This window comes from Cnephaeus nilssonii, assembly GCF_951640355.1.
Source record: "Cnephaeus nilssonii genome assembly, chromosome: 12".
NCBI classification, from domain to species: Eukaryota; Metazoa; Chordata; class Mammalia; order Chiroptera; family Vespertilionidae; genus Cnephaeus; species Cnephaeus nilssonii.
Genome location: NC_137083.1, coordinates 5716555 through 5742337, shown reverse-complemented (window position 1 = coordinate 5742337; position 25783 = coordinate 5716555). Strand labels below are relative to the sequence as shown.

The 25783-nt window shown below is 36.3% G+C and overlaps 1 protein-coding gene across 1 annotated transcript in view; it reads left to right on the top strand.

Annotated features, from left to right (window-relative positions):
• SEPTIN7 (septin 7) overlaps positions 1 to 25783 on the top strand; it is a 60762-nt gene that overhangs the window by 25340 nt on the left and 9639 nt on the right. The window contains exons 4-11 of the mRNA XM_079786574.1: positions 1230 to 1336; positions 13617 to 13717; positions 14550 to 14684; positions 17435 to 17552; positions 19730 to 19822; positions 20845 to 20941; positions 22463 to 22514; positions 24153 to 24278. Of these exons, the coding sequence (XP_079642700.1) occupies positions 1230 to 1336; positions 13617 to 13717; positions 14550 to 14684; positions 17435 to 17552; positions 19730 to 19822; positions 20845 to 20941; positions 22463 to 22514; positions 24153 to 24278 (829 nt within the window). The remainder of the gene's footprint in view (positions 1 to 1229; positions 1337 to 13616; positions 13718 to 14549; positions 14685 to 17434; positions 17553 to 19729; positions 19823 to 20844; positions 20942 to 22462; positions 22515 to 24152; positions 24279 to 25783) is intronic.

Below are 25783 nucleotides of genomic sequence, written 5' to 3'. Positions count from 1 at the left end.
TCCACTAACCATCTTTATTTTTTTTCTTTTATTATTATTATTATTTATTTATTTATTTTAATCTTCATTGTTGAAACTGACCATCTTTAAATGTTGATGTAACTATTATAAATAATTATTGGTGGGACTTCAAAACTTCGTGAACAAACATCTTATGGATGTTTTATTCTTAGGCTTGAAATGTAATATTTCTGAACAGTGATGAAATATGCATGGCTTTCATGGGCTAAAACTCAAAGATATGATCACAGTATATTAGTATTCAATAAGTATCTGAAAAATGTTTGTTTGGGTAGGATTTTTTCATTTATTTTTAATCAAGCATATTATTCAGATTTATTTTTAATCAAGCATATTAATTTTTCAGATTATTTCCATTTTGTAACTACTTGGTTTACCAGTATCTGAAAGGCCTGTTAGTCTTTTACTGTGTGCTCTTGTAGCGCCTTGTGCAGTCTTCTTTGTACCATGTTCGAATTAAATGGTATATTATAGGTTTCTTTCAGCCAGTGTGTATATGGGTGCGTGTGTGTGTGTGTGTGTGTGTGTGTGTGTGTGTAGGGAGATTCTTTTCCCAGCTGTATGATTTCTTGCTTTGGTCATTCATTAATTATTGCATTTTTACTTTTATGTTTTATTTCACTAAAGCAGCTGTATACAATCCAGTGTTTTGTTTATGCCTAACTTTGACCTCTAGGGGATACATTATTGTTAAAAATGAAGGCTATTGCCCGGCTGGTGTGACTCAGTGTTTGAGCAGCGACCTATGAACTAGAGGTCATGGTTTGATTCCCAGTCAGAGAACTGGGATAAAATATGCATGGCTTTTGGGTCTCAGGCTCGATCCCAGTAGGGGGCGTGCAGGAGGAAGCCCATAATGATTCTCTTTCATCATTGATGTTTCTATCCCTCTCTCCCTCTCCCTTCTTCTCTCTGAAATCAATAAAAACAACGTTTTTTCTAAATGGAAGCTATTGTATCAGGTACATTACTTTGTAAAATTATAAAACTAAAAGGATTCCTTGGAAACATGGGTCTAATTTGATAAGAAAATGAGAACAAAGAGCTTACTCTAATAGGAAGTCTTTATAGTATATTTTCTAATGTCACATTTTTGTCCCACCAAGAAGTACTTATATATAGCAAGTTTGATTATAGCATTGGTTGAATATTAAAGTCGATAACATGGCAGAGTTTAACAGATTCCCCCTCCTCCCTGTTTCTTTTAGGTGAATCTGGATTGGGAAAGTCAACGTTAATCAACTCATTATTCCTCACAGATCTGTATTCTCCAGAGTATCCAGGTCCTTCCCATAGAATAAAAAAGACTGTACAGGTATGCGTATTAGTTTTATTAATTAATGACAAGCTGGAATAATGTTAACATATCACATACTATAACTTTTATTATGCTTCCCTAGAGGTAGGTTTCAGAGTTGGCCTCAACCAATGTAAAGTGGCAAACATGTTGCTAAGAGAGAAAGAAGTGCAGCTAATTAGAGGAATTATCTTGACTAAAACCAAAATTTGTCCTGAACCCTAATAGAAATTATACTGTGATAATTATAGGAGTAACTAATACTCCTAGAGTTATGCTAAATATTAAGGTAGCTACTTGCCTTATGTGGCTATTTAATTTTGAATGAGTTAAAGTAAATAAAATTAAAAACTTAATTTCTCAGTTGCAATAGTCACATCTCAAGTATTCACTAGCCATATGTGGCCAATGGCTACTATTTGGGCAGTGAATGTATATATTTTACCATTGCAGAAAGTTCTGTTGGACAGTAGAGAAAACATGACTCTGAAAAGCCATTATTATTTAAATACAGTGTTCTGTGTTCATTGGTAACATAATACCACATAGTAGTTGAATGGCAGTAGCAATTCATTAAGGCTCCCAAGCTATGTGTGGTCTAATTTAGTAATTTTCAAACTTGCTTATGCATTCAGATCACTTGGTAAAATTTAATTTCTGTTCTGTTAGGTCTGAGGTGGACTGAGATTCTGCATTTCTAACAAAATCCTAGGTGATGGCAGTGGTGTGGGCCCATAGACCATACTGCATATATAGACTAGATCTGTCTGTACTGTCCAGTACAATAGCATTTGCCACATGTGGCTGTTGAGCTTTTAAAATATGGGTAGTCCAACTTGAGATGTTATCCTATCTAATAAAGAGGTAATATGCAAATTGACCATCACTCCAACACACAAGATGGCCACCCCCATGTGGTCAAAGATGGCCACCCCCCTGTGGACACAAGATGGCTGCCACAAGATGGCCAGCAGGGGAGGGCAGTTGGGAGGGACCAGGCCTGCAAGGGAAGGCAGTTGGGGGTGATCAGGCCTGCAGGGGAGGGCAGTTAGGGGTGACTGGGCCTGCAGAGGAGGGCAGTTGGGGGCAACCAGACCTGCAGGGGAGGGCAGTTGGGGTCGACCAGGCCTTCAGGGGAGGGCAGTTAGGGGTGACCTGGCCAGCAGATGAGGGCAGTTGGGGGTGAACAGGCCTGCAAGGGAGGACATTTAGGGGCAACCAGGTCAGTAGGGGAGGGCAGTTAGGGGTTACCAGGCCGGCAGGGGAGGGCAGTTAGTGGCAATCGGGCCGGCAGGGGAGCAGTTAGGCATCGATCAGGCCGGCAGAAGCGGTTAGGGGCAATCAGGCAGGCAGGCAGGCGAGCGGTTGGGAGCCTGCAGTCCTGGATTGTGAGAGGGGTCCCAGATTGGAGAGGGTGCAGGCTGGACTGAGGGACACCCCCGCACGAATTTTCATGCACCGGGCCTCTAGTGCAAGTATAAAATACACCTCCTATTTTGGAGACTTAGTATGTAAAAGTGAGTGTAAAATGTCTAATAGTTTTTCTTATATTGATTGCATTTTGCAATGATAATATTTTGGTTATATTGGGTTAAATAAAATACATTAATCTATTACTTTTTAAAGTGGCTACTGAAAAATATAAAGTTACTTTTGTAGTTTACATTACATTTTTGTTCGGCAGCAGTGCTCTAAACCAGTGGTTGCCAATCTTTTGAACCTTATAGACCACCAGTGGTCCACCGGTTGGCAACTGCTGCTTTAAACTATTAATTGAAAAAGTTGTTGGTGGAGTGATGCAGCACATAAGCAGAGAGAAGGGGCATGGAGCAGGCTTTACTCGGTAGTGGTTCAGGAGCTGGATTTGGAGGATTGGCAGAAATTATCTCAGTGCACAAGATGGAAGGACAGTCTGGAAATTTAGGACAGAAACATATATATCAAACTGCAAGATGCAGTGTAGAAATTAGATCCCTAAGGTGTAATTCTGTGACATAAATGTTTTATTCTTTTTAAAGCTTTGCTGCTGGGAATATTTTTTTATCCCTCATAGAGCTTGAGATTTCAAATAACCTGCAAAAAGTGTGTTCTAAAAACTTGCTACTACATTGTTTATTATAATCAGTATTGGATATTTTAACTGTAAGCAAGAAGTTAAACTTTTAACTTTCTTAATGTAGGAATTCAAATTCAAGATCAGTAAATGAAGTACATAGAAATGTTAAAGGAACCCCAGTGTAGATTCCTAGGTTTGGGCATATCTATATATATAAAAGCCTAAGCAACTAGTCGACCGGTCACTATGACGTGCACTGACCACCAGGGGACAGACGCTCAATGCACAGGATTGGGCTCCCTCCTGTCTGGATCGGGCCAAAACCCGCTATCCGACATCCCCCAAGAGGTCAGGGATTGTGAGAGGCCACAGGCCAGGCTGAGGGACCCCACTGGTGCACGAATCTGTGCACCAGGCCTCTAGTATAAAATATCTGTTAGCCCTAGCTGGTTTGGTTCAGTGGATAGAGTGTCGGCCTGCAGGTTCAATTCCAGTCAGGGGCACGTGGGTGGGTTGTGGGCTCGATCCCCATTGCGGGGAGTGCAGGAAGCAGTTAAACATTGATGTTTCTGTCTTTCTCTCCCTCTCCCTGCTCTCTGAAATCAATAAAAACATATTTTAAAAACTATATCTGTTAAATCTCAATGTTCACTTACCTACCAAAAGTGTCTTTGGTGATTAATGCTAGTGTGGTTTTCTAAATCCTCTTATAATTCTAGCACCTAACAAAATGCCAGGCCTGCATTAGTACTTAAACTCACATAATGAGTCATTATCATCTTCCAGGTAGCATACCAAGGACTTTAGATACATTAACTTACTGAATTCTTATAAGGACTTTATGAAGTAGGTGGTATTATTATCTCCATTCCACAAATGTGGACATTGAGGCACAGAGATGCTAATATGCCTGAGATCATGTAGAGTGACAGAACTAGGCTACAAATATAAGCTGTCAGATTTAGTCTGTATTCTGTCAACCTATGCTATCTCTCTATTGTAGATAATAAGAGCTAGTTTAATAGATTAACTTATTCTTAATAAATGGATTAGCTTTTCCTTACATCTATTCCTTTTTAAATAATGTTTGGTCCAATAAATTATCAGTTTTCTTTTGGCTTATTTCACCTTTTCCTTTAAAAATATGGCATAAGGAGATATATTTCCAATTAGGCAATTTAAAATGAAGACAAAATGATTTGATTAGTGAAGTTATTTCTTCCTCATAGTTTTATAATATGTGAAAGTAGTTTAAATAATATGAAAATGCATCTCTAGGCCATGAGGCTGATCTCTCTGGTGCTGTGCTAGCTAGTAAGGGATACTTGAAGTGGGGTTTTTGTCATTGTACACACATGGTGTTTGCTGTTGCTTACTAGATTTGAATTTGCAAGATGGACTCGGGAGTGTATTAACTTTCATTTAAGTATGAGGCTTGAAAATCCAGTAAACTGCTGGGTGGATGGGAGCCAATTAACTCATGAAAGTTTTGTGCCTTACCATGCTTTATTTTACTTTGTTTAATAAACAGAAAAAATAATATCTCTAGCTCTCTTGATTCCCTGTGCAGTGATTTTTACAAATGTCTAAACAGGTGAGAGTATCATCCCATGCAATCTCAGGAATTCAACACACAGAAATCTAGTTTTACATACTCTGCAATGAAGTATTTGTTCAAACAATGAGAGATTGTTTGTAATGTAGTTATAACTGTGCTTATTCTGTCATGGTTCACATAGTGCAAAAAAGTATATTAAATAAGATTCGTAGACAGTTGTCATCAGTGATTCCCCACATTGTGAGACTGAATATTTTTTCTTTTATTATATCTTCTTAATTTTATACAGTGAGCATGCTTTTATCATTCTTTTTTTTTTAAAAAACACCTTTCAGGAAGGAAAAAGTAGCACCAAAAGATAAAAAGTAGCTATGGTGGGGGTTTGGAGCAGGGTAAAATTTATACTAGGGCAGTTCAACAAAACCTATCCTCTAATATTCCTTGTGCCAAAAATAAATTTGCAAAACAAATCTACAGATTTATTTAAAATATCTATAGCCATATGGTACTGTTGACCCTAAACCAGCTGCTCTTCCCACAGATTCTTCCATCTCACTACATGCAACTCTACCTTTCTAGTTGCTCAGACCAAAAATCTTGGAGCCATTCTTAATTCCTTTCTTCCTTCTGCTTCACATACAGTCCATCACAGCATATCCAGAATCCTACCACCTTTTTCCCCTTTTCTAGTACCACTCATATCCATCATCTCTTTTTCTGGATTATTGCAGTAGTTCCCCTTCAACCTATTTCCTACACTGGGCTTTTTCTGCCTGTAATACTAGCAAATTCCTCCTAGTCTCTGCCCCCAGCTCCAAAGGTGTTAGCTCTCTGAGGGTAGGGACTTCATTCTTTTCACTGTTGTAAGCTCAGTTCCTAGAACTGCATCTGTCATATGTTAGCATCCAGTATTTATTGAGTGATTGAACAAATGATTTAAGCAATTTATAAGAGTAAGTGTTTAATTGGGATATTTTTTAACTTGAGGATATTTGAAGTTTTGTTGATTTTTGTTTTTTGGACTGTGAAGTCCTGTAAATCCTTGTTGTAGATTAAATGAAATAGTTTTAAATTTGAGGACCTTTATTATTTGCATCTTGTCTCAAGCAATATTTTTAAAAATTTAATTTTTAATTATTATGTACCTTGTATACTAAAAGGCACAAATTTAAGCATAGAGCTTAATGAATTTTTGTGTGTATTTTTATATCCAGGTAACTACCACTCTGATTAATATATACATTTCTAGCACCCCAAAAGGCTTCCTTGTGCTGCTCCCACTCAGTATTACAACCCAACCCTAAATAGCACCTTTTTTACTTTTCTCTCTGTAGATGTTCTTGTTCATTTAAATATACTCTTTGTGTCTGATTTCTTTCACTGGAGATTATGTCTGTGGTATTTATTCATGTTGCATAGCAATAGTTTTTTCATTGCTGTATAATATTCCATCATAGGAATATTATAATATTCCACGTGGGAATATATTCTTTCTATTGTAGATGAGCATTTGGATTTTTAGTTTTTGACTAATACGAATATTCTTATACATATCTTTTGGTGGACATAGGCACTCATTTTTCTTGTGAACATTGTGTGTGTGTAAATAAAGGTATTTCATTGTTTCACTTTTTACATTTTATTTCTTGCAGGATTGAACATGTCTTTCATACTCATTAAGTGTTCAGATATCATTAAAGTGCTTTCACCATCTTAATATGACTATTCTTTCCTTCCTTGATCTGAAGGAGTTCCTTACCTAGATAATAGTCCCTTACATTTCAGAAGTTACAGGTAACTTCTCTCAGGCTAGCATCTGTTAAAGACATTGGGAGAAGTTCTCTATTTTGTTAGAATTCTTTTTACATTGGCCCATCTCCAATAATCTGTTGTAAACTCACTTGACCTTCCTTTAAGGTAACACTTCAGAAGTATCCTCTTTTGCCCTGACCAGGTAGCTCAGTTAGTTAGAGCATCATCCCTATATGCCAAGTTCTGGGTTTGATCCCTGGTCAGGGCACGTACAAGAATCAACCAATGGTGCATAAATAAGCAGAATAACAAGTCAATGTTTCTTTCCCTCCTTTCTTTTCTTCCTCTCTCCCTCCCCCCCTCTCAAAATCAATCAATAACCTATTTTTTAAGTGCCATTTTTTATTGTGAATATTTTTTAGTATTTCTAGTAAGATTTTTAAGAAAAAGGCCTGTGTACCACTGTTAAGTCTCCTCCATTTTCCCACCAGTAAGACCTACAGCCTCTGAGAACTGGGTTGATCCAGACTTAGAATCCCAGAGAAGTTCTTTTTCCTGGCTATAGCATATAGGTATTCCTTGATATACTGAAACAAGTTGTAGATTATCCAAACTCTTTCCCCCCTTACCCAGGAGAGAACACGACATGTGCCAAGTCATTCAGCATAGTTAGAGAATAGAATGTAATTTTCTTTTGCAGTTGACTGGCTCTTTACCAAGCCCAGTAATCTCTCAGATGATCTGCTCTTGAAAGCTCATAAATTCTCTCAGCAGAGAGTGGTCAGAGAATTATATCCCAGCCCAGACATAGTAGACCATAAGAAACATACAGTCCTGCATTTCAAAAGGCAGTGTCTGCAATTTCCCTGACCTGAAGGCTTTCTGAAACACTTTTCAACTGTCCAAAAAGGAGGAGGAGAAAAGAAAAATCCTGTGATGTAGCCAAATATGGAGTGAAATTTTAATAAACCACAATTTCACCCTAGCCGGTTTGGCTCAGTGGATAGAGCGTCGGCCTGCGGACCAGAGTCCCAGGTTCGATTCCAGTTAAGGGCACGTACCTTGGTTGCACACTCCTCCCTGGCCTGGGCCCTGTTTGGGACTTGGGCAGGAGGCAACCAATCAATTTATTTCTCTCACATCGATGTTTCTCTCTGTCTTTCCCTCTCTCTTCCACTCTCCCTAAAAATCAATGGAAAAATATCCTTGGGTGAGGATTAACAACAACCAAAAAACCCCCACAATTTTATAATCTCCCTTAGCACTTTACTTATAAGAGACTCATATCTTAAAAAGACATTCCTGCCCTAACTGGTTTGGCTCAGTGGATAGACCGTCGGCCTGTGGACTGAAAGGTCCCAGGTTTGATTCCGGTCAAGGGCATGTACCTTGGTTATGGGCACATCCCCAGTAGGAGGTGTGCAAGAGGCAGCTGATTGATGTTTCTCTCTCATTGATGTTTCTAACTCTGTATCCCTCTCCCTTCCTCTCTGTAAAAAATCAATAAAATACATATTTTTTAAAAAGACATTCCTTCACTTTCACAGTCTTGGAAGAAAGGAGAAGCTGTCTACACTGAATAGAGAGGTTATTCTGGGCTTCCTTTTATATATAAGTGGTTCCGATTTGAGTGAAGTTTTCAGTATTAGATAGAATTAATTCTGACCTCCTATCTTGGGCGTCTTGGCTGGGAGCTCTGCTCTTCCAAATGTGAGCTGACACTTTAGTCCTGGAGTTCTTTATACCAGTGGTTTTCAAACTTGAGTGTGCGTCAGTCACCTGGAAGGCTTGCTAAACCAGATTGCTGAGTCCCCCACCTCAGTTTGCTGTTTAGTAGGTTAGAATTTAATTAGGAAACTCTCCTGTTGATGTTGTTCCAATGTTAGTATTTTTTTTAACTAGTCACAGAACATACATTTGAATGCTTGTCGTATACCAGGTTTTGCAGCTACAGTGATGATAACAGTCAAAATTCTCAAGGATCTCACAGTAAAGTGAAGGATATAGTGATAAAGATGTTGCTATTAGGTGCTATAAAGGTGACCTTGGCGAGGTAGATTTTAGTTAAGTAGTAGGAATAGAAGGCAATATGGCAGTGGGCTGAAAAGTGAGTGGTAAGTGAGGCAGTAAAGATGGGATAGCTGTGAAGGAAGGGATGAGGGAATACCTAGACGTTAGAGAGTCATTTGGTTTTTATTTCCAAAAAAGATCTGAGGTTGTTTATATCCTATGAAGAAGAATCAGTCCCTAAGGGATGAGAGGTTGAAGATACAGGGGAAATAGTGTAAACGGTTTTCAAGATGACTCTAAAATGGGAAGGTATCAGATTCCCAGCATGGATTGAGAAATTAGACTTAGGAAGAAAGGGATCTATTCCACTGAAGGAGGGAATAATCAGGATTGCTTCAGATAAATTGGGGGCACTCATCTTCAAGGAGAGATAAGGTATTTTTTTGAGCTTGATGGCAGAGATACTCAGCTCAAGCATGGGAAGAGCCATACTGGGAAATGAGAGAGGCATGAGACTAAGGAGCTAATAAAAGGATTATCAGACAGCAGGGAAATTCCTGTTGAGATTGAAGTTCGTGAATTTTATGAAACAGGTATCTGAGCTGGACAGGACAAGAAAGATATAAAGGGTTAGGGAGAGGGCTGCTAATAGAAAATGAAAGGCACAGGGGACTTAAAGTCTCAGAGTAGGAGATAGGGGAATGAGGTGTGGTGGTTCAGAGTAGAAGGCAGAATTAGAATCCTATATAATAAAAGCCTAATATGCTAAGTGTCCAGTCATCTGGTTGGCCGTTCAACCAATCAAAGTGTAATATGCTAATGATATGCTAAGGTTGCTCAACCGCTCACTATAACATGCACTGACCACCAGGGGGCAGACAGTCAACCGGTTGAGCCAGTTTCCGCCCAGCAGCAGAACAACCGGTCGCTATGACGTGAACTGACCACCAGGGGGGCAGACGCTCAACGCAGAAGCTGCCCCCTGGTTGTCAGTGCGCTCCTACAGGGGGAGCACCACTCAGCCAGAAGCCAGGCTCACTGCTGGCAAGAGCAGCGGTGGTAGCACTAAGGATGTCCGACTACCGGCTTAGGCCCATTAGTCGGACATCCCCTGAGGGATCCCAGACTGCGAGAAGGCGCAGGCCAGGCTGAGGGACCCCCTGAGTGCACAAATTTTGTGCACCGGGCCTCTAGTCTCTAGCTAATCTTCTCAATAAACTAGATCTGGGTGTTGATAAGAAGGAAGTAGTCTTAAGGCATAGCTGTTCTGTTGGTCATTGCTTCTTTTAGTTTCTTGAGGAACATAATGAAGTATTTAAGATGATGTTTGTCTTTTAAGCCATTAAATAATTAAAATAGTTACTGTGTTTGAACTAAGTGAAATACCTCAGCTTCAGGATGTTGAAGTCTGCAGAGCTTTGGCTATAATGTCGAACAAATGTAGCCAGAGATAATCTCTTGACAGAAAATTCATCAGCCCTAGCCAGTTTTGCTCAGTGGATAGAGCATTGGCCTGTGGACCAAAGGGTCCCGGGTTCAATTCTGGTCAAGGGCATTGTATACCTCAGTTGTAGGCTCCTCCCTGGCCTGGGCCCTGGGCTGGGCGCATGCAGGAGGCAACCCATCAATGTGTTTCTCTCACATTGATGTTTCTCTCTCCCTCTCCCACTTTCTCTAAAAATCAATGGAAAAATATCCTCGGGTGAGGATTAACGAAATAGATAAATATATAAATAAAACCTATTTTAAAAAAAGAAAGAAAATTCTAACCTTTTTCTTAAAATTTAATCCAGTTAATTAAGTAATACTTTTTATTTACCATAGCAAATCATTCTTAAACATTGGGTTAGAAAAATTTAGTGTATTTAACAGTGTTTTGAAAATGCAAGAAATGAATCATAAAAACATGGAAGGTTTGACTTTTCCCTCAGATTGAAAAAAGAACAATATTAGAAAACAGTGCCTTGGATAGGAATCCAAAAGAGGCCTCAATAAATTAATTGTACATAAACAATATAAGGGCTTTAGTTTTATTTTCCAGAGAGAAACAGAATTGAAAATGCCCGATTCATTCCTTCAGTATTAAATTATGTGTTTAATGTTAGAGAACTCTTGAGTGATGCCAGAAAAAATGCTGATGTGACCTGCTTAAGTAAAGTGCATGGGAAAGTGGCCATTTGGAATACATTTGTTAAGAAAAGTTTGAAATTCCTGGACTTGCACTGATTTGTTTTCCATGGATCCCATGGGGATACTTGCAGAATCAGATGATAGGATACAGTTGGATCCTGTGAAGGGCACTCGTTTACAGCTATGTTTTCTGGATTTCTTCCATATGTTGCTGTCGTCTCTGTATTTGACCATGTATGGATACACAGAATTTCATAGGCCAGAGGAGAAAAGAAGCTTTATAAACACTCTTTAAAGTATGTAAAATACAGATCTTTATTTCTCTTATGTCAATAAACAAGTTGTTGTGCTGATTTTTTAAAATAAAGACAAGGAGACAAAGACCTTAAAATTTATTCTGTTAGGATGTGTGATTAATGTACAATTTATTACTAAAGGTTTAGTAATAAGGCAATCAAATGGTTTGAAGTAAAATTGGAAGATGATTCATATAGAACAATTGTATTTTTGCATTAGTTTCTAATACATAGTACTATGGATATTTCTACTTCAATAACAGTTTCCACTAACGAATGGCCTGTTTTTATGAAGGAGATGGAGGTGAATTCAAGATATATGGAGATGTAAGATTTGACCAGATTGTCCTTTAAAATAAAGAGAGATAATTGACATATAAACAAATTGTTCTTTGATTAGAGGACCACCAGATATATGAAATGTGAACTTGCTAAGCCACTTAATTTTTTTAATTTTTTTTTTAGTTTTGATAATCTAACACTGATGATGATGTCTGATTATTTTCTTAGTTATTTTGCCTCCCTCATATTATTAGAGTAACCTGGTATAAGACAGGCTGTGTTATCTTGGCTATGTGGCCTGAAACAGTGTTCTCCCAAGTTGACACTGGAGATAACCAAAAAATACTAGAATATATATATATATATATTTTTTTTTTAATATATTTTTTATTGATTTCAGAAAGGGGGAGAGAGAGAAACATCAATAACGAGAGAGAATCATTGATCAACTGCTTCCTGCACACCCCCTACTGGGGATCGAGCCCACAACATGGCATGTGTCCTGACCAGGAATCTTAACTGTGACCTTCTGGTTCATAGGTCAATGCTCGACCACTGAGCAACACTGGCTGGGCTAGGACCCTTATATTTTGATGTTTACTTTTTTAATCTATAGAAAAATTAATACTTATTAATATTTAATGTTCAGATTGCCAATTACATATAATTGAATTGATAAATAAATATACTTATATTTGGGATGTGAGAGTTTACATCAGGATCAGAGCTGTCTGAAGACCTTGGTCTAAAAGATAAGACCTTTGCCTCTTACTTGTCTAAAATAGTAGAAACTCCTCCATGGACTTGCATGTCCAAATTTAGGAACTGTTTTCAGTTTTAACAAAATTCTTTTTTGATAATACTCTTTTTAACAAAATAACTTTTGATTTCTATAGACCTGCATTGTCCAATTCCATAGTCACTAAGCCACATGTGGCTATTTAAAATAATTCAAATTGAATGAAATTAAACATTCTGTTTCTCAGTTACACGTTGTAAGGTCTAAGTAGCCACTGGGGCAAGCAGCCACTGTAGTGGACAGTGCCAATATAGAACATTGCAATTAGCTCAAAAAGTTTCCTTGGATAGTGCTGCTGCAGACTTTCTTGCTCAGCAATCTCAGTTTCGTCTCCTCAGTCCCTTCATGCATCGGCTAGCATCTGTAAGAAATGCCAAAGGAAAATGGAAAGACATCATCGGTTCTGTAAAGGAGCACCAAACTTCTTTTACCCAGAAATCAGTCAGTTTTCTTTTCCAAACTCTGTTAATCACATAAATAGTTGCAGTTGCTTTTCACCTGTTCGTGATTACATTTTTTCCTAAGTTTGGTGGCACTTAATCTGGACTGTACAATGGCATTTACCACTCAAAGTTTTAATACAATTCTTGCCTCTTACGTTAGCCTTTAGGCATACTTGGAGTCTCTAGTTTTAATAAGCACTAGATGTAAATATACAATGAATGGGGGAATTAGTATTCTTTTCTTCACTTTATTTAGCCAGCAGCATATGCCCAGGGTGAATGATTTATATGTTCTGATTGTTTAAGTCCAATACTCTTTCTCAAATAGGTTTTTACAAATTCTACAGAGAATGGAAGATTTCAATCAGAGTTAGTAGGGTTTTACTCTACCAGAATATATATTTTTTAATTGCTGGGACTTTTGTTGATTGCTTTGGCCTAAATATGCAATACCACTTTAGAAAAGAAAACTGGATCTTAGCCATAACATAAACACGAGTGTAAATAATTACATACATGCTGAGAAAGATTTGGAAATGGTAATAAGTTTACTTAAGAAATTGGTTTAGACCAAAGTAGATGGAGAACATTTATTGTGTTAGATTAAATGTACTTGTCTGCCTAATCACAGTTGATCTCTTAATTACTGAATCATTCTAACACAGTCTTTATTTGTATTAATGGATGTGCATTGAGGCCATATAAATATTATATGGCTTTAGTGATTATTACCATTTATCAGTTCCTTCTTTATACCAACTATGAGTCATAAACTCAGTATTTACATTGTACTTTTCTTTCAAGTAACCAGGACTTTTTATGTCCACAATAATGAAAATGGGGTGGGTAGATTTAGTTTGCAAAAAGCTTCTTGATTAGTTTTGATTAATGCTAATTTTCCTACAGCTTACCTTGTAGGAAACCATAGGTGTAATGTTGTGGTATTAATTTCTGCACCAATTACTCTTACAGGTGGAACAATCTAAAGTTTTAATCAAAGAAGGTGGGGTTCAGTTGCTGCTCACAATAGTTGACACCCCAGGATTTGGAGATGCAGTGGATAATAGTAATTGGTAAGAAGCATTTGATATCACTGCTTTCCATTATATTCGGGGTTCGGGGTGTTTTTAGACTCTTTCTGCTTAACATTTTAAAATTTTCCATCTTAGCAAAGGCCACTAAACTGTTCATACACCAACTTTGCCACTTACTTAATGTTGCTTAATTTCTTTGAACTGACTTTCTTTTCTATAAAATGGAGATAACATTTATCCTTGAATTATTTTGAAGACAAATTTAAAACATATATACAAGAATTCTTGCAAGAAATTTAAAACTTTTCATTTTCTACTATAATATTATATATTTGTATATGTTATATTCTGTCACATTCTAATTTAAACCTGACTTTAGATCTTCAGTTTTTCATACATCATAAATGAAGAAAACATCCATGACACTTTAATTAGAAGTTTTAATTTTTTTGAGTTCCATCTTTTGTTTTGTTTTTTGAAGTAAATTTATCTCAACTTTAAAAATATGCAAATAAATTCATCATGAGGTTTCTGTATTGTATATAAATATAAACGTTTCTTTGAATATAGTTTTTCATATTGTAAATTGCCTTAGCATTGATATACTTATCGGTACAAATATGATAATAATTTAGTTATATTTTGACTTAAGTATTCTTTTATTTAGAAAATTTAGAAATAATCAAGATTTAGTCAACATAATTTATACACTGTTTTTATTTAAATCAGTATATGTAGAATAATTTGAGACATACTGGTTAGATTGATTTTGTCTATTTAAAAATATAGATTATTGCCCTTTAACAGTCATCATTTGTACATTTAAATGTAGAATTGCCACTTAATTATTTTGTTCATCTTCATTCCATAGCTGGCAGCCTGTTATTGACTACATTGATAGTAAATTTGAGGACTACCTAAATGCAGAATCTCGAGTGAACAGACGTCAGATGCCTGATAGCAGGGTGCAGTGTTGTTTATACTTCATTGCTCCTTCAGGACATGGGTCAGTACCTTGATGCTTCTGATAACCTTTTGTTGTTGTTGTTTATTACTCAATTTTCGGTTCACATTTTAGTATTCCTTGTATGTGTACATTTCACTATACTAGTTGAAAAGTCCCAAATTCCATGTAAAAATGGCACATAAAAATTTTTTTTTCAGTCCTAGATAAACTAGCAATGATTTTACTTTGTAGTTTCTCATGTATACTTTTTTTTTACTTGCTTTCATAGGGAGGAACAGTGTTTTAATCATAGTTATATATTTCAATGTGGCTAATTTGGCTTTCTTTTGGACTACTGTGCCACTAATTGAACCACCCAATAAGGTGAAACAGCCATAGTAATTATAATTAGCTTAGATTATATTCTAAGAAACTCCAAAGATGTTATTTAAAATAGATCTGAGAAAGAAGGTTACAGAAAGACAGAAGTACCAAAGTCCTCACTTACCATTTCTTTGGTCACATGGTTTAAGGATCATGGCATCAGTACTAACCTTCAACTTATACAGAGTTAATAACTAAGTATCTAGACATTCATCTGGTGTGATTGGTTTTTTTGTGTGTTTTGTTGTTGTTGTTAATCCTTGGTTAATCCTCACCTGAGGATATATATTTTCCATTGATTTTTAGGGCAAGTGGAAGAGAGAGGGAAAGACAGAGAGAAACATCGATGTGAGGAAAACACATCGATTGGTTGCCTCCTGCACGAGCCCTGACCAGGGCCTGGGTCAGGGGGGAGCATGCAACCAAGGTATGTGCCCTTGATCACATTTGAACCCAGGACCCTCTGTTTGGTCCACAGGCCGACGCTCTATCCACTGAGCCAAACTGGCTAGGGCTGGTGTAATTGTTCTGTTTGCCAGCCTGCACTCTCTTTTTTATTTTTATTTTCTCTGCCATTTTGAATAGATATATGTGTCTTTGTTAACTGCAGATATTTATAATTACTCTTTAATCTTTTTCTGGGTAAAAGATTCAGTGGTAGGGCCCTGACCGGTTTGGCTCAGTGGATAGAGTGTCGGCCTGCGGACTGAAGGGTCCCGGGTTCGATTCCAGTCAAGGGCAGGCGCCTTGGTTGTAAGCACATCCCCAGTGGGGGGTGTGCAGGGGGCAGCTGATCGATGTTTCTCTCTCGTCGATGTTTCTGGCTCTCTATCCCTCTCCCTTCCTCTCTGTGAAAAATCAAATACGTTTTTTTAAAAAAAGATTCATTGGTAGGTAATTGCTTTTAATCTGGGTAAATGACTCAGCATAACTCAGTCTCTTGATGATAGGAACCCCACCATCTTTCCACCAAAAGGAATGAGACTATTATGTACTATCAGACTAGATAATCCAATACCCAAGTTACAGCAGTGTACACCAGTTCCTTCATAAGAATACCTTTCTCTTCTATTTCCTGCTTCTTTCTCCACCTTTGCCCTTATCACTGTCTTGGTTTCGTATTATCACTACATAAAGCCTTAATTATGTAGTTTACCATTTTTTGCAGTCAGATTGTAGTGATGCAAATATTTCATTTCAAATATTTGTCTACTATGAAGAAAGCACAAAAATTATCTCAAAAGGCTTTAAAAAGTAATAACGCCCAGCCAGTGTGGCTCAGTGGTTGAGCGTCAATCTTATGAACCAGGTCACAGTTCATTTCCTTGTCAGGGCACATGCCTGGGTTATGGGCTGGATCCCCAGTGTGGGGTGTGCAGGAGGCAGCCGATCAATGATTCTCATCATATATGTTTCCGTCTCTCTCTCACTCTCTCCCCCTCTCTGAAATCAATTTTTTAAAAAAGTAATCTCAGAAATCCAACACACACTCTATGGTCTTTTATGAGTTCTTGTTAGCTTCTCCCTGAATTTATACAATTTTAATCATTCTAGTTTAACTTGTAAACGTTTTTGTTTTGTTTTTTCCTGAAGACGGACAGAGTAAAATCTTAATCTGAGGTTGAATCAATAGAAATTGGTCAGTTTATATTCAGTTTTATTATTTTAGGTCTTTTGGGCTCTCTCCAAGATTTTGTAATTCTCATGAAATCACATTTCTTCTATTTCCCAGGGGGAAATATACTTCTTAAAATTGCATGGGAAATAAGATTTTTTTTTTTAAGCAAAAAATTTTTGATATAATTCAAATGATGTGTAGTGGTTTTGGGCCATTCATTGTCACAGGAAAGGGAGTTCAAAATGTTTATTTCTGATGTACAAAAATGTGTTTTTGAATAGTTTCTCAGCTTAACTATTTTTGGAAATGGAACAAACTTTTGTCCATATGTGCTGCTTAGTATGCATTAAGTGAAAGAATATGACACTAAATTTTATGTAGAGAGTTGTAAATCCCCTGCTCACTGCAGACTAAAATTCTAGGCATTCTGATACATGAATTAAGGGCCTATCTATCTTATATGGGTAGTCCCTGGATTTCCTTTCTAGAGGGAACCTGTTTTTGGAGTAATTATGAGTTATTCCAGGAATGTATTTTCAGTGCCCTCCCCGCCCCCCCCACCTCACCCCACCAGTGTCATCACTGAACACACATGGTTAATATTTTATTTCAGCTATTGATGCTTCATTTTCTTTGTTCAGTGGTAGATAATTGCTGTTATAACCACTGCTATCCCAGCACATCTTTAGAGAGTGTGTCTGGCAACTAAGTAAAGTAGTTCCAATGTATTTAATCTAGCATTTGGGGGTGTGAAGAATCTGCTTTTCCAAACCTAAAATTCAGTTATATTAAATATTGTGTATTTCAGACTTAAACCATTGGATATTGAGTTTATGAAGCGTTTGCATGAAAAAGTGAACATCATCCCACTTATTGCCAAAGCAGACACACTCACACCAGAGGAGTGCCAACAGTTTAAAAAACAGGTAGGCTGAGTGCGCTTGAACTCGGGTTTCTCATACCATTCACGTAATTTGTAGCTTTTCACATTTTAAGGATAATGTGTTACAGTGTATTTCTCTTGCTACTTTTCCATATGGTTGTTTATGCTGTATTACAAATAACTCCTGAAAATAATCCTCTGCCTTAGTTTTCTCCTGAAAGCTCTTTTCTGTTATCGTGGTGCCTCCCTTTATCCTTTGTCCCTTAAGGCTATTTTAGATATTTCTGTATCGCTTTCACCAGCATCCCTCCCCACACACTTTAGAATCATTTTCATGAATTTCCAAGAATACTACTTTTTGAAAGGCCATGATTATGTTTCCCCCCTCGTTTTGTCATGGTGCTGTCCCAATAAAACAGTCAAATTTCTTCTGTAAGGGGTGTATTTATTTCAGTGCCTTGATAGCACTGTTTGTCATTTTATTTAGAAAAAAATTTTTGGAATAAAGTGGTACCTAATAATTTCTTTAATTTTCTATAAAAGCTGAACACTTTAAATAGGGTTTATTTTTTCCTCGTATTTGGTTTGTACGTATATTTTATGAAATGTAGGGTCAATTTCTGGTGTGTACATATATTTTATGAAATGTAATTTCTGGAATTACTCTTCTCTTCCAATAGCTATTTTTTAATTTTAGGCCAATGGTCTAATAAATTGAAGCTGTTTTGTATAATATTTAAAAATAGATCTTAGAGTTTATTATATATTATTTTCCTTGTAGTTCTCTTTGTAACAAGAAACTTTATTTTTTCACCTTTTTCAATATAAATTTGAGGCTATCTTAAACCTGTTAAAAAACAAAAACCTTTTGAAATTTGCTTGTTAGAGCTATTTAGATTTTGAGACTGCTTTAATACATCATTTTTACTATATTTGGTATTTCTATCACTCTCATTTTTACTTTAAAATGTGTATTTCTAAATTCAATTACTAATCATATACATTTCTTCCCCTCTGTATGATTTTAATGTATCTTGATTTGGAACAGTACTAAGAACTTAAAAAAGATGAGCAAGCAATGATCTCTACTTCCAAATCGGTTGCGTTGTAGTGGTTGTACAATTTTTTTTCATATGCTTAAAAATAATGGTTCTTAACCCAGGGTGCCTATCAAACTCATCTGGAGAACTTTTTCAAAATGAGTTATTGGCTTGTATTTCTACCAGTTGGCTCAGTAGATTAAGGTGGAGCTTTAGCTTTGGTATTTGAAGGTGTTCATTCGGGTCCTTTAAATATACAACCTCTGTTCTTAGAGCCAGCTTTTAGTGTTTCTTTTTTTCTTCTAGTCATGCATTTGACACATTATTATTTAGTTCATGTTTTTTCTATGTAGATACATAACCCCAGTTGTAAAACGTGTGGTTCTGTGTGTGTGTGTGAATAGCACTGAAATACCAGTACAGGTAGGGAGCTAGCTAGTTCTAGGTATGTTAGTGGTTTGTTGTGAATTTGAACAATATTTGGATATCCATATTTTGTTTAGAATTTAGAATAATTTTGGACAAGATAATTTAATTTGAAGTGGGTTATTTCTGATATTATTAATAACCTGTCTTTCTCTTTTCTGCATTCTCCTCATTAACACCTTCGCTTCTTTATTTCCAGGGCATATTTTTTCCTTGTGCTTACCCAATCTTGTATCTGTTGTTCCTTGATTTGTGTTTATGCACATTTACATGCAAGGATATGTTCTGATGGTGTAGAATTTTTTCTACTGAAGCCAACACTGTATTTAGTTTTACTTACCTTAGCCAAAGTCTTCTAAAAATTTTAGGTGAGTTTAGGCATTGTTGATTCAGCCGAATAAAAACAGTTGGAGAGAGCTTTATCTAGAGAAAGAATCTCAGTCATTGTAAATAAATGACCTACAGCCATTACCGTAGAAATCAACTAGAGAAAGCCCTCTCTGGAATCTTACCTCATGTTTAGAACTCTTTTGGTATTATAACCACATTACTTGAACACTTCTGAAGTAATTGGATTTCAGTGGTAAAGACCAGCATAGTACTTTGTTTTTAGATGACAGTTTTTACATTATTGAAAAACAGTCAAGGACCTAAAGCTGAGGGTTCATAGGAATTTAAGGTGAGTATAATAAAAATAAAGTTAATGTATTAATTATGTGTGGTTCTTTTTTGCTAATTTCCTCTTCCATTTTAGATAATGAAAGAAATCCAAGAACATAAAATTAAAATATATGAATTTCCAGAGACAGATGATGAAGAAGAAAATAAGCTTGTTAAAAAGATAAAGGTAGGTTCATTCCCATACAAATATTAATATGTTTTGGGGCCTTAAAAAGACTATAATATCCACAACAATATCAATTGGGAGATTATTCATTGTTGATTTCAACTTTACAATTAACTCTGTTTGCTGACTATTATATGTAATAAGGCATTGTGTGGAATATAATTCCAATCTTCATATGGTTTTGAGTTAACTGGTTTCAAAACCAGGTAATGAGAGGGAGAGGATTTGTTCTTAAGCACTGTTAGGCTTAATCTTTGTTTTAACAGCCAGACAAAATATGTTCGCTTTTGTTCTTTTATAAAAACTAACCAAAAATCTATACCAACATAGTTTTCTGTATTTTTAATTTATAGTGGTTTCCTAAGTACCCTGGACCTAAAAATGTTTTTATAAATGGCATTATGTAAGCACGTAATTATCTTGGAATAATGAAATGCTTTACCAATAAAGAATTTCTAAGTTTTTGTAGAAATAGCCATATATTTTATATATTCTTATATACTCTGGGAGCTACAAGAAATTTGAAAGACTATATTCTGATCTGGTCTGGATGAATACAGATGTGGGCCCCAGATTTGGACTTCCAGTATAGTCTAGCGAGTGTAATGTTCCCTGCTTCCAGGGCTGTTAGGGTCGCTTTCTGGTCAGGTAGGTGGGCTAGTCACAAGCCTCATTTTTCCCCTCAATTTGCCAATATATTTTTTACCCTTTTTAGTTTTTCAGTATGGGACAGCTTCTTTTTGGAATGATTTTTTTGTTTGTTTGTTTACAAATAATTTGATCAGTACATGCTTTAGTATTCTAAAATTTTTAGAGAAAATATGATGTTATTCATTGTTTACATTGCTAAGAATACCATGATATGGCAGTTTACTAAATAGTAATTGAATGCCCTATAAAAGTGAATATAGAGACTATCAAGGTAATTTTTTTTACCAATCTGTTCTTGAGTAATATAACTTTTATTCTTGACTTGTGAGGACTACAGAGATGTATTTGAACAAGAATACTTTGTTTTATAGGACCGTTTACCTCTTGCTGTGGTAGGTAGTAATACTATCATTGAAGTTAATGGCAAAAGGGTCAGAGGAAGGCAGTATCCTTGGGGTGTTGCTGAAGGTAAGGTTTTCTTTAGTGAATGACTTTGTATAAGAGCTCAAAAAAGTGATAAAAATTTGTATTTATAGTAAGTAGTATAATATGATCACTTTATTGATATAGTTTAGGGTGTTAGAGATAGTTGTGAATTGTTTTATTTAGTCTCATTTTCTCAAACATTCCAGTTTCTCAGATCTTGTGTCCTCCTAAGTCAGGCAGGTATGTGTTAAACCCTAACACTGTAATACTCAGAAGTCACTTGTCAGTACGGCCACCCTCCCACCTCTGCCCCATCATTAGGTCTATTCTGTTTTCTTGTTTGAACACATGTGTACAGTGCAGGGTTCTTTACCTGGGATCCAAACTTTGCCTCTGAGGGATCTAATACCCTTTCTGAAATTGAAAACAGTTTTGGAGAAAAGGCCTCTCTCACGTTTATCTGAGTCTCAGTTGGGTCTAGGATCCTCAAAAATGATTGAGAACAACTTTCATACGCCCAATGAAAGCATTCACAGTCTCCTTTCCTCAGGACAGAAGCTACCTTTTTAGGCATCTGATCTTTAGGCGGGGGGATCATTATTAAGAGATCCTCTACTAATTTTGTAAAGAGTTTTAAACACCAATAAAATCTTAGCCATAGTATCAAATCTCAGAAGTCCACTGGTAAAAAGATGTGTTTCCCTAAGTTTGTGTTTATTATTATTGGTTTAACCTAATAGAAAGATTTAAGTCTCCTGTGTTATAGTAACTTGGGACAAAGATTGAGTCATGATTATTTTATCTACTTGTTACTACTCTGAAAAATTCTGTAATTTTTAGGGTATTGTTCCAAGTTACTGTCCTTATCAGTGACTTTCCCCACCAATGAACTGTACTCATTCCCAGCCCTGTTATCCCAGATTACCTTCAGTTGCTGAGCAGAGGCTTTAGAGCTTGAAATCTGTGATGAAGAATTTACTTTATATCTCTAGTTTTAGGGGTTTCTCCCCCCTAAATATGTTCCTATAAGTTTTAAGGGGGGTTTCTAAAGAGATTCCCCTTTTATTCTCCCACCACTAAACTTTTAAAATGCATTTTATCATGGAGTAAACGTATTCTCTACCAATAAAGGAAAAGATATGATCTCCCTTTTCAACTTCGCAGAAGTTGCTCTGAAGAGCTCCTTTGTTAGATGTATATATTTGATCACTGAAGATTAAACTACAGTAAAGCAGTATTACACTGTGCTTGCCGGGCATGCCCTTAGGTTAAGTACTGTGTTACCGTGGTAACCCTGAAGGATAGCACTTTCACAGGTCCTGCCCAGGCCGTGGGGCCAGGATTTGGTAGCTGGTGCTGAAAGAAAGCCCTTGAGTGCATCTTCCCTGGGACTGTGCCAGTGGTAGCTGTCACTCAATGGCACAGAGGAAAACACATCCTTAGTGAAAAATTTACCTAAGCTATTTTGCATATTCTTTTATTGTTGTTACCTCCACTTTTCTGTGAAATTTTCTTTGAAAAGCCTGCAGTTAATGGAAATAATATGGTCTGTTTCTTTTATAGTTGAAAATGGTGAACATTGTGATTTCACAATTCTCAGAAATATGTTGATAAGGTAAGTGTAAGTAATGATGAAAACAACAAGCTTTTTCTTTCCCTAAATAAAGTTAGAGTTGGACAAATTTGTTTTGCCTTCCATAAATGTAGCTAATTTAAATTGGTGTCTCATTCTAGCCCTAAAGTAAGTAGTGAATGGAGACAACTTGGATTATTTCACCAGGATTTTAAAGTCATTAGCAAAAATACAAAATAAGCTGTGTGACTAGGGATGTATAGGAAAAAAGTCTATAATTGTATTTTCAGTTGAGGTTTTAACACTGAAAGAGGTATGGAAAGTTGAAAGGAAAAACTTTTGCATTTTTTTATTGGGAAAAGTGGAAGGGAAGGCTAGGTTTTGAAGGCATGTTTCTTGTAAAGGGGAGCTTATAGTTGAAGAGGTTATATGGTGTCACCTATAAGATACACTAGTACCAAAAATTGAGTGACAGCCCAGGAGAGACTGTAATGAGTTAGAGTGTCTTGACTCAGAGGCTGAGAAGAGAGCTTCCACAGCAATGGAACTCTTTAGTTTGGAAAATCAGTGACAAATTAGCATGAGCTATTTATTCTCAACCACTGGCTTTGCTTGGAATAAGCTGCCTGGCTTTACTGAAGTGGAGAGGGATAGAGCTTTAGGTGTAACTATGGTGGCCAGAGAGAGAATAAAGTCATCAAAGGGCAGAGTATAAAGAGAAAGGAGACATGTGGAAAACCCAGACTTAGAACCAGGAGCAGTAAACTCTCGGAGAACTGCATAGAAATGTCAAATAGTAGGAATTGAATCAGTAATTTAACATCACATTCTAATCACAAAACGGGGAGTAATCGTAAATGTTTCATGGACATCGGGAAGAATAAAAACGGAGTACACCTTTGTTTGTCTCCCAGAAGGGAGTTTTGGTAAAGTGGTGAAGTGGTGAGGAAGGGAGGATCGAATGATTACAGAGACCTTCTCACCACACGCATCCAAGAAACTGCATTTGTGGAAGGAAATCATGCAGCAGCTCAGGGTGTCTTTAGCATTTCGAATCATTAAGGAATGATGACATTGTCTGATGTATTGTGCAGTTTATTTTATATGTATTGATTTTATATATTATGGAAATGCTGTGAGCAAACATTTAGCCAAGATACCACATTCATTGGACAGTTTGAATAAACAAATTTAAATTCCCCACTTTGAATTCATCCTGATATGTGATCTAAAGTGTCCCTGTGAATTTATCACCTTAGTAAAAACTCTTATTAATAATACTGCTAAAGAAAAGGATTTCTTTTAGGTTTTATGAATGTCTGTAGAAGCTAACCTACATTCCCTTCTCTAGTAAAATACATACAGCAGATCCTTGAATAATGTCATTTTGTTCAGTGTTGTTTTGTTATGATGTTGAGAAGCCATAGGAACTTAACTTTTGTTTATATCTATTAGCCGGGAAAGTCGCAGAACCTATCGATATGCTAAGGGAGGACTTACTGTAGTATAAAAGTAAATACTCTTATGTGGAAATGTCATCTTTAGTAAGTGCTTTGAGGGGATTATGGCTCTTAAATTCTCATTTGGAACCTAAATTTCCATTGGTGTCAAGTTAGTGCATGTATCTTGCTCTGCTTTTTAATAGAAGCAAACTCTTGATCTGTTACTTATTTATGACAGAACACATATGCAGGACTTGAAAGATGTCACTAATAATGTACACTATGAGAACTACCGGAGCAGAAAATTGGCAGCTGTGACTTATAATGGAGTTGATAATAACAAGAATAAAGGGCAGCTTACTAAGTAAGTATACATCAGAAAAGGTATTATTTATTAGTGTATAATTATATAGTTTTATTTTCATCAAGTATCTCCTGGCTACTCAATAGAAAACTGGGATGTTACTTATGCACAACAGCAGAATTTTATGTTAAGCTTTTGTTTTGGCAGTTTTATATTTTACTATTTAATTGTGGAAGGAAGTGTTATTTCCTTGTTCCTTAAGAGAAAGAACCTTGCATTCTCTTGGTCATTTGCCATTTTTATAATCTGTGTACCACACAGTTAATAGATCCCCAATTAGAAATTAAATAGCTCCTTTAGAAAATACTATTTTTTTTTAAGGAAAGAGAAAAGTTACTATTAAGATCTCTTAACCCATAATGCTTGTAAGATAAATATCTTATTGTCTCTTTAAGAAGACTTCACATAGAACTTCTACCTTTTATTATGTCTTTTTTAAATAAGCCTTTTTGATAGCAGAATTTTCACTAACATTATAGAAACAAGGGACAGAACCAAACAAAAAGAATACTTAGATGACTCTAGTCTTGGTTACCTTCTCTACTTTCTCTGTTCCCATTGTGTATTAACACGGAGTAAATTGGCTGGGTTTGGATTTCTTGGAGCGGTGTGAGTGACTACCAAGTGTGTAGCTTCACCTACTTAGTGCAGATCTCAGGCTGTGTGGTTGTGATGGGATGGGGAAAGAGGTGTGTGAGGACATGGTGAGTTAGCTGGGGTAGTTCTTGGTAACAAGTCTGTACCTTTTTTTTTTTTAAACTTGGAATTGCTGAAGATCATAAGTATTATGAAGACTATTTTAACTATAGTATGTACATTTGTAGCCAGGTGTTATCTACCATTCAAGGATAATCTGAAGGATCATCTATATAAATAATGAAAAAGGCAAATTCTCAAAGTAGCCATTACTGTGTTTTATAGTGGCCAGCATCCCTCATAATGGAACAGAAAATGTCTCCACATGGCCTTTACATTCCAGAGAAAGCACACAAAGCAGTTCTCTTTTAAAACCTGTGTTTATTTTCTTCCATATTTTCTTAGTGATACTTGGGTCATAGTCCCTAATTTCTTACTTAACCTTTTGCACTCGGATGTCGAGTGTGACTCGACACGGTTAGCATCGGTAGCAGCTCTTTTTATACTCTTTGAATGTATCAATAATTTGAAATATAAAAAAATCCAAATAAGTTTGTATGAAAAGAAACTCCAGTTTTTTATTCTACTGTCGCGCTTTGTAAAATCTGGGGTATTTAAAAAATTAAATCCCAAGTAGAATAAAGGAATCGAGAAAAAAGCAAGCGAGTGCAAAGGGTTAACTTAGAATTTCTTCTTATGCTATTAGCATGCTTCTTTGAGAAACTTTAGTGATCAATTTCTAGGTTTTCTGGTTTCAAGGATCTTTTGAGTGATTTTCAAAAAGGTAATTTCTGGTTTCAATCATTTAGCGAGTGATTCTGATTCGTTAGATGGGGGATGGGCCTGAGAGTTTATATCCTATCTAATAA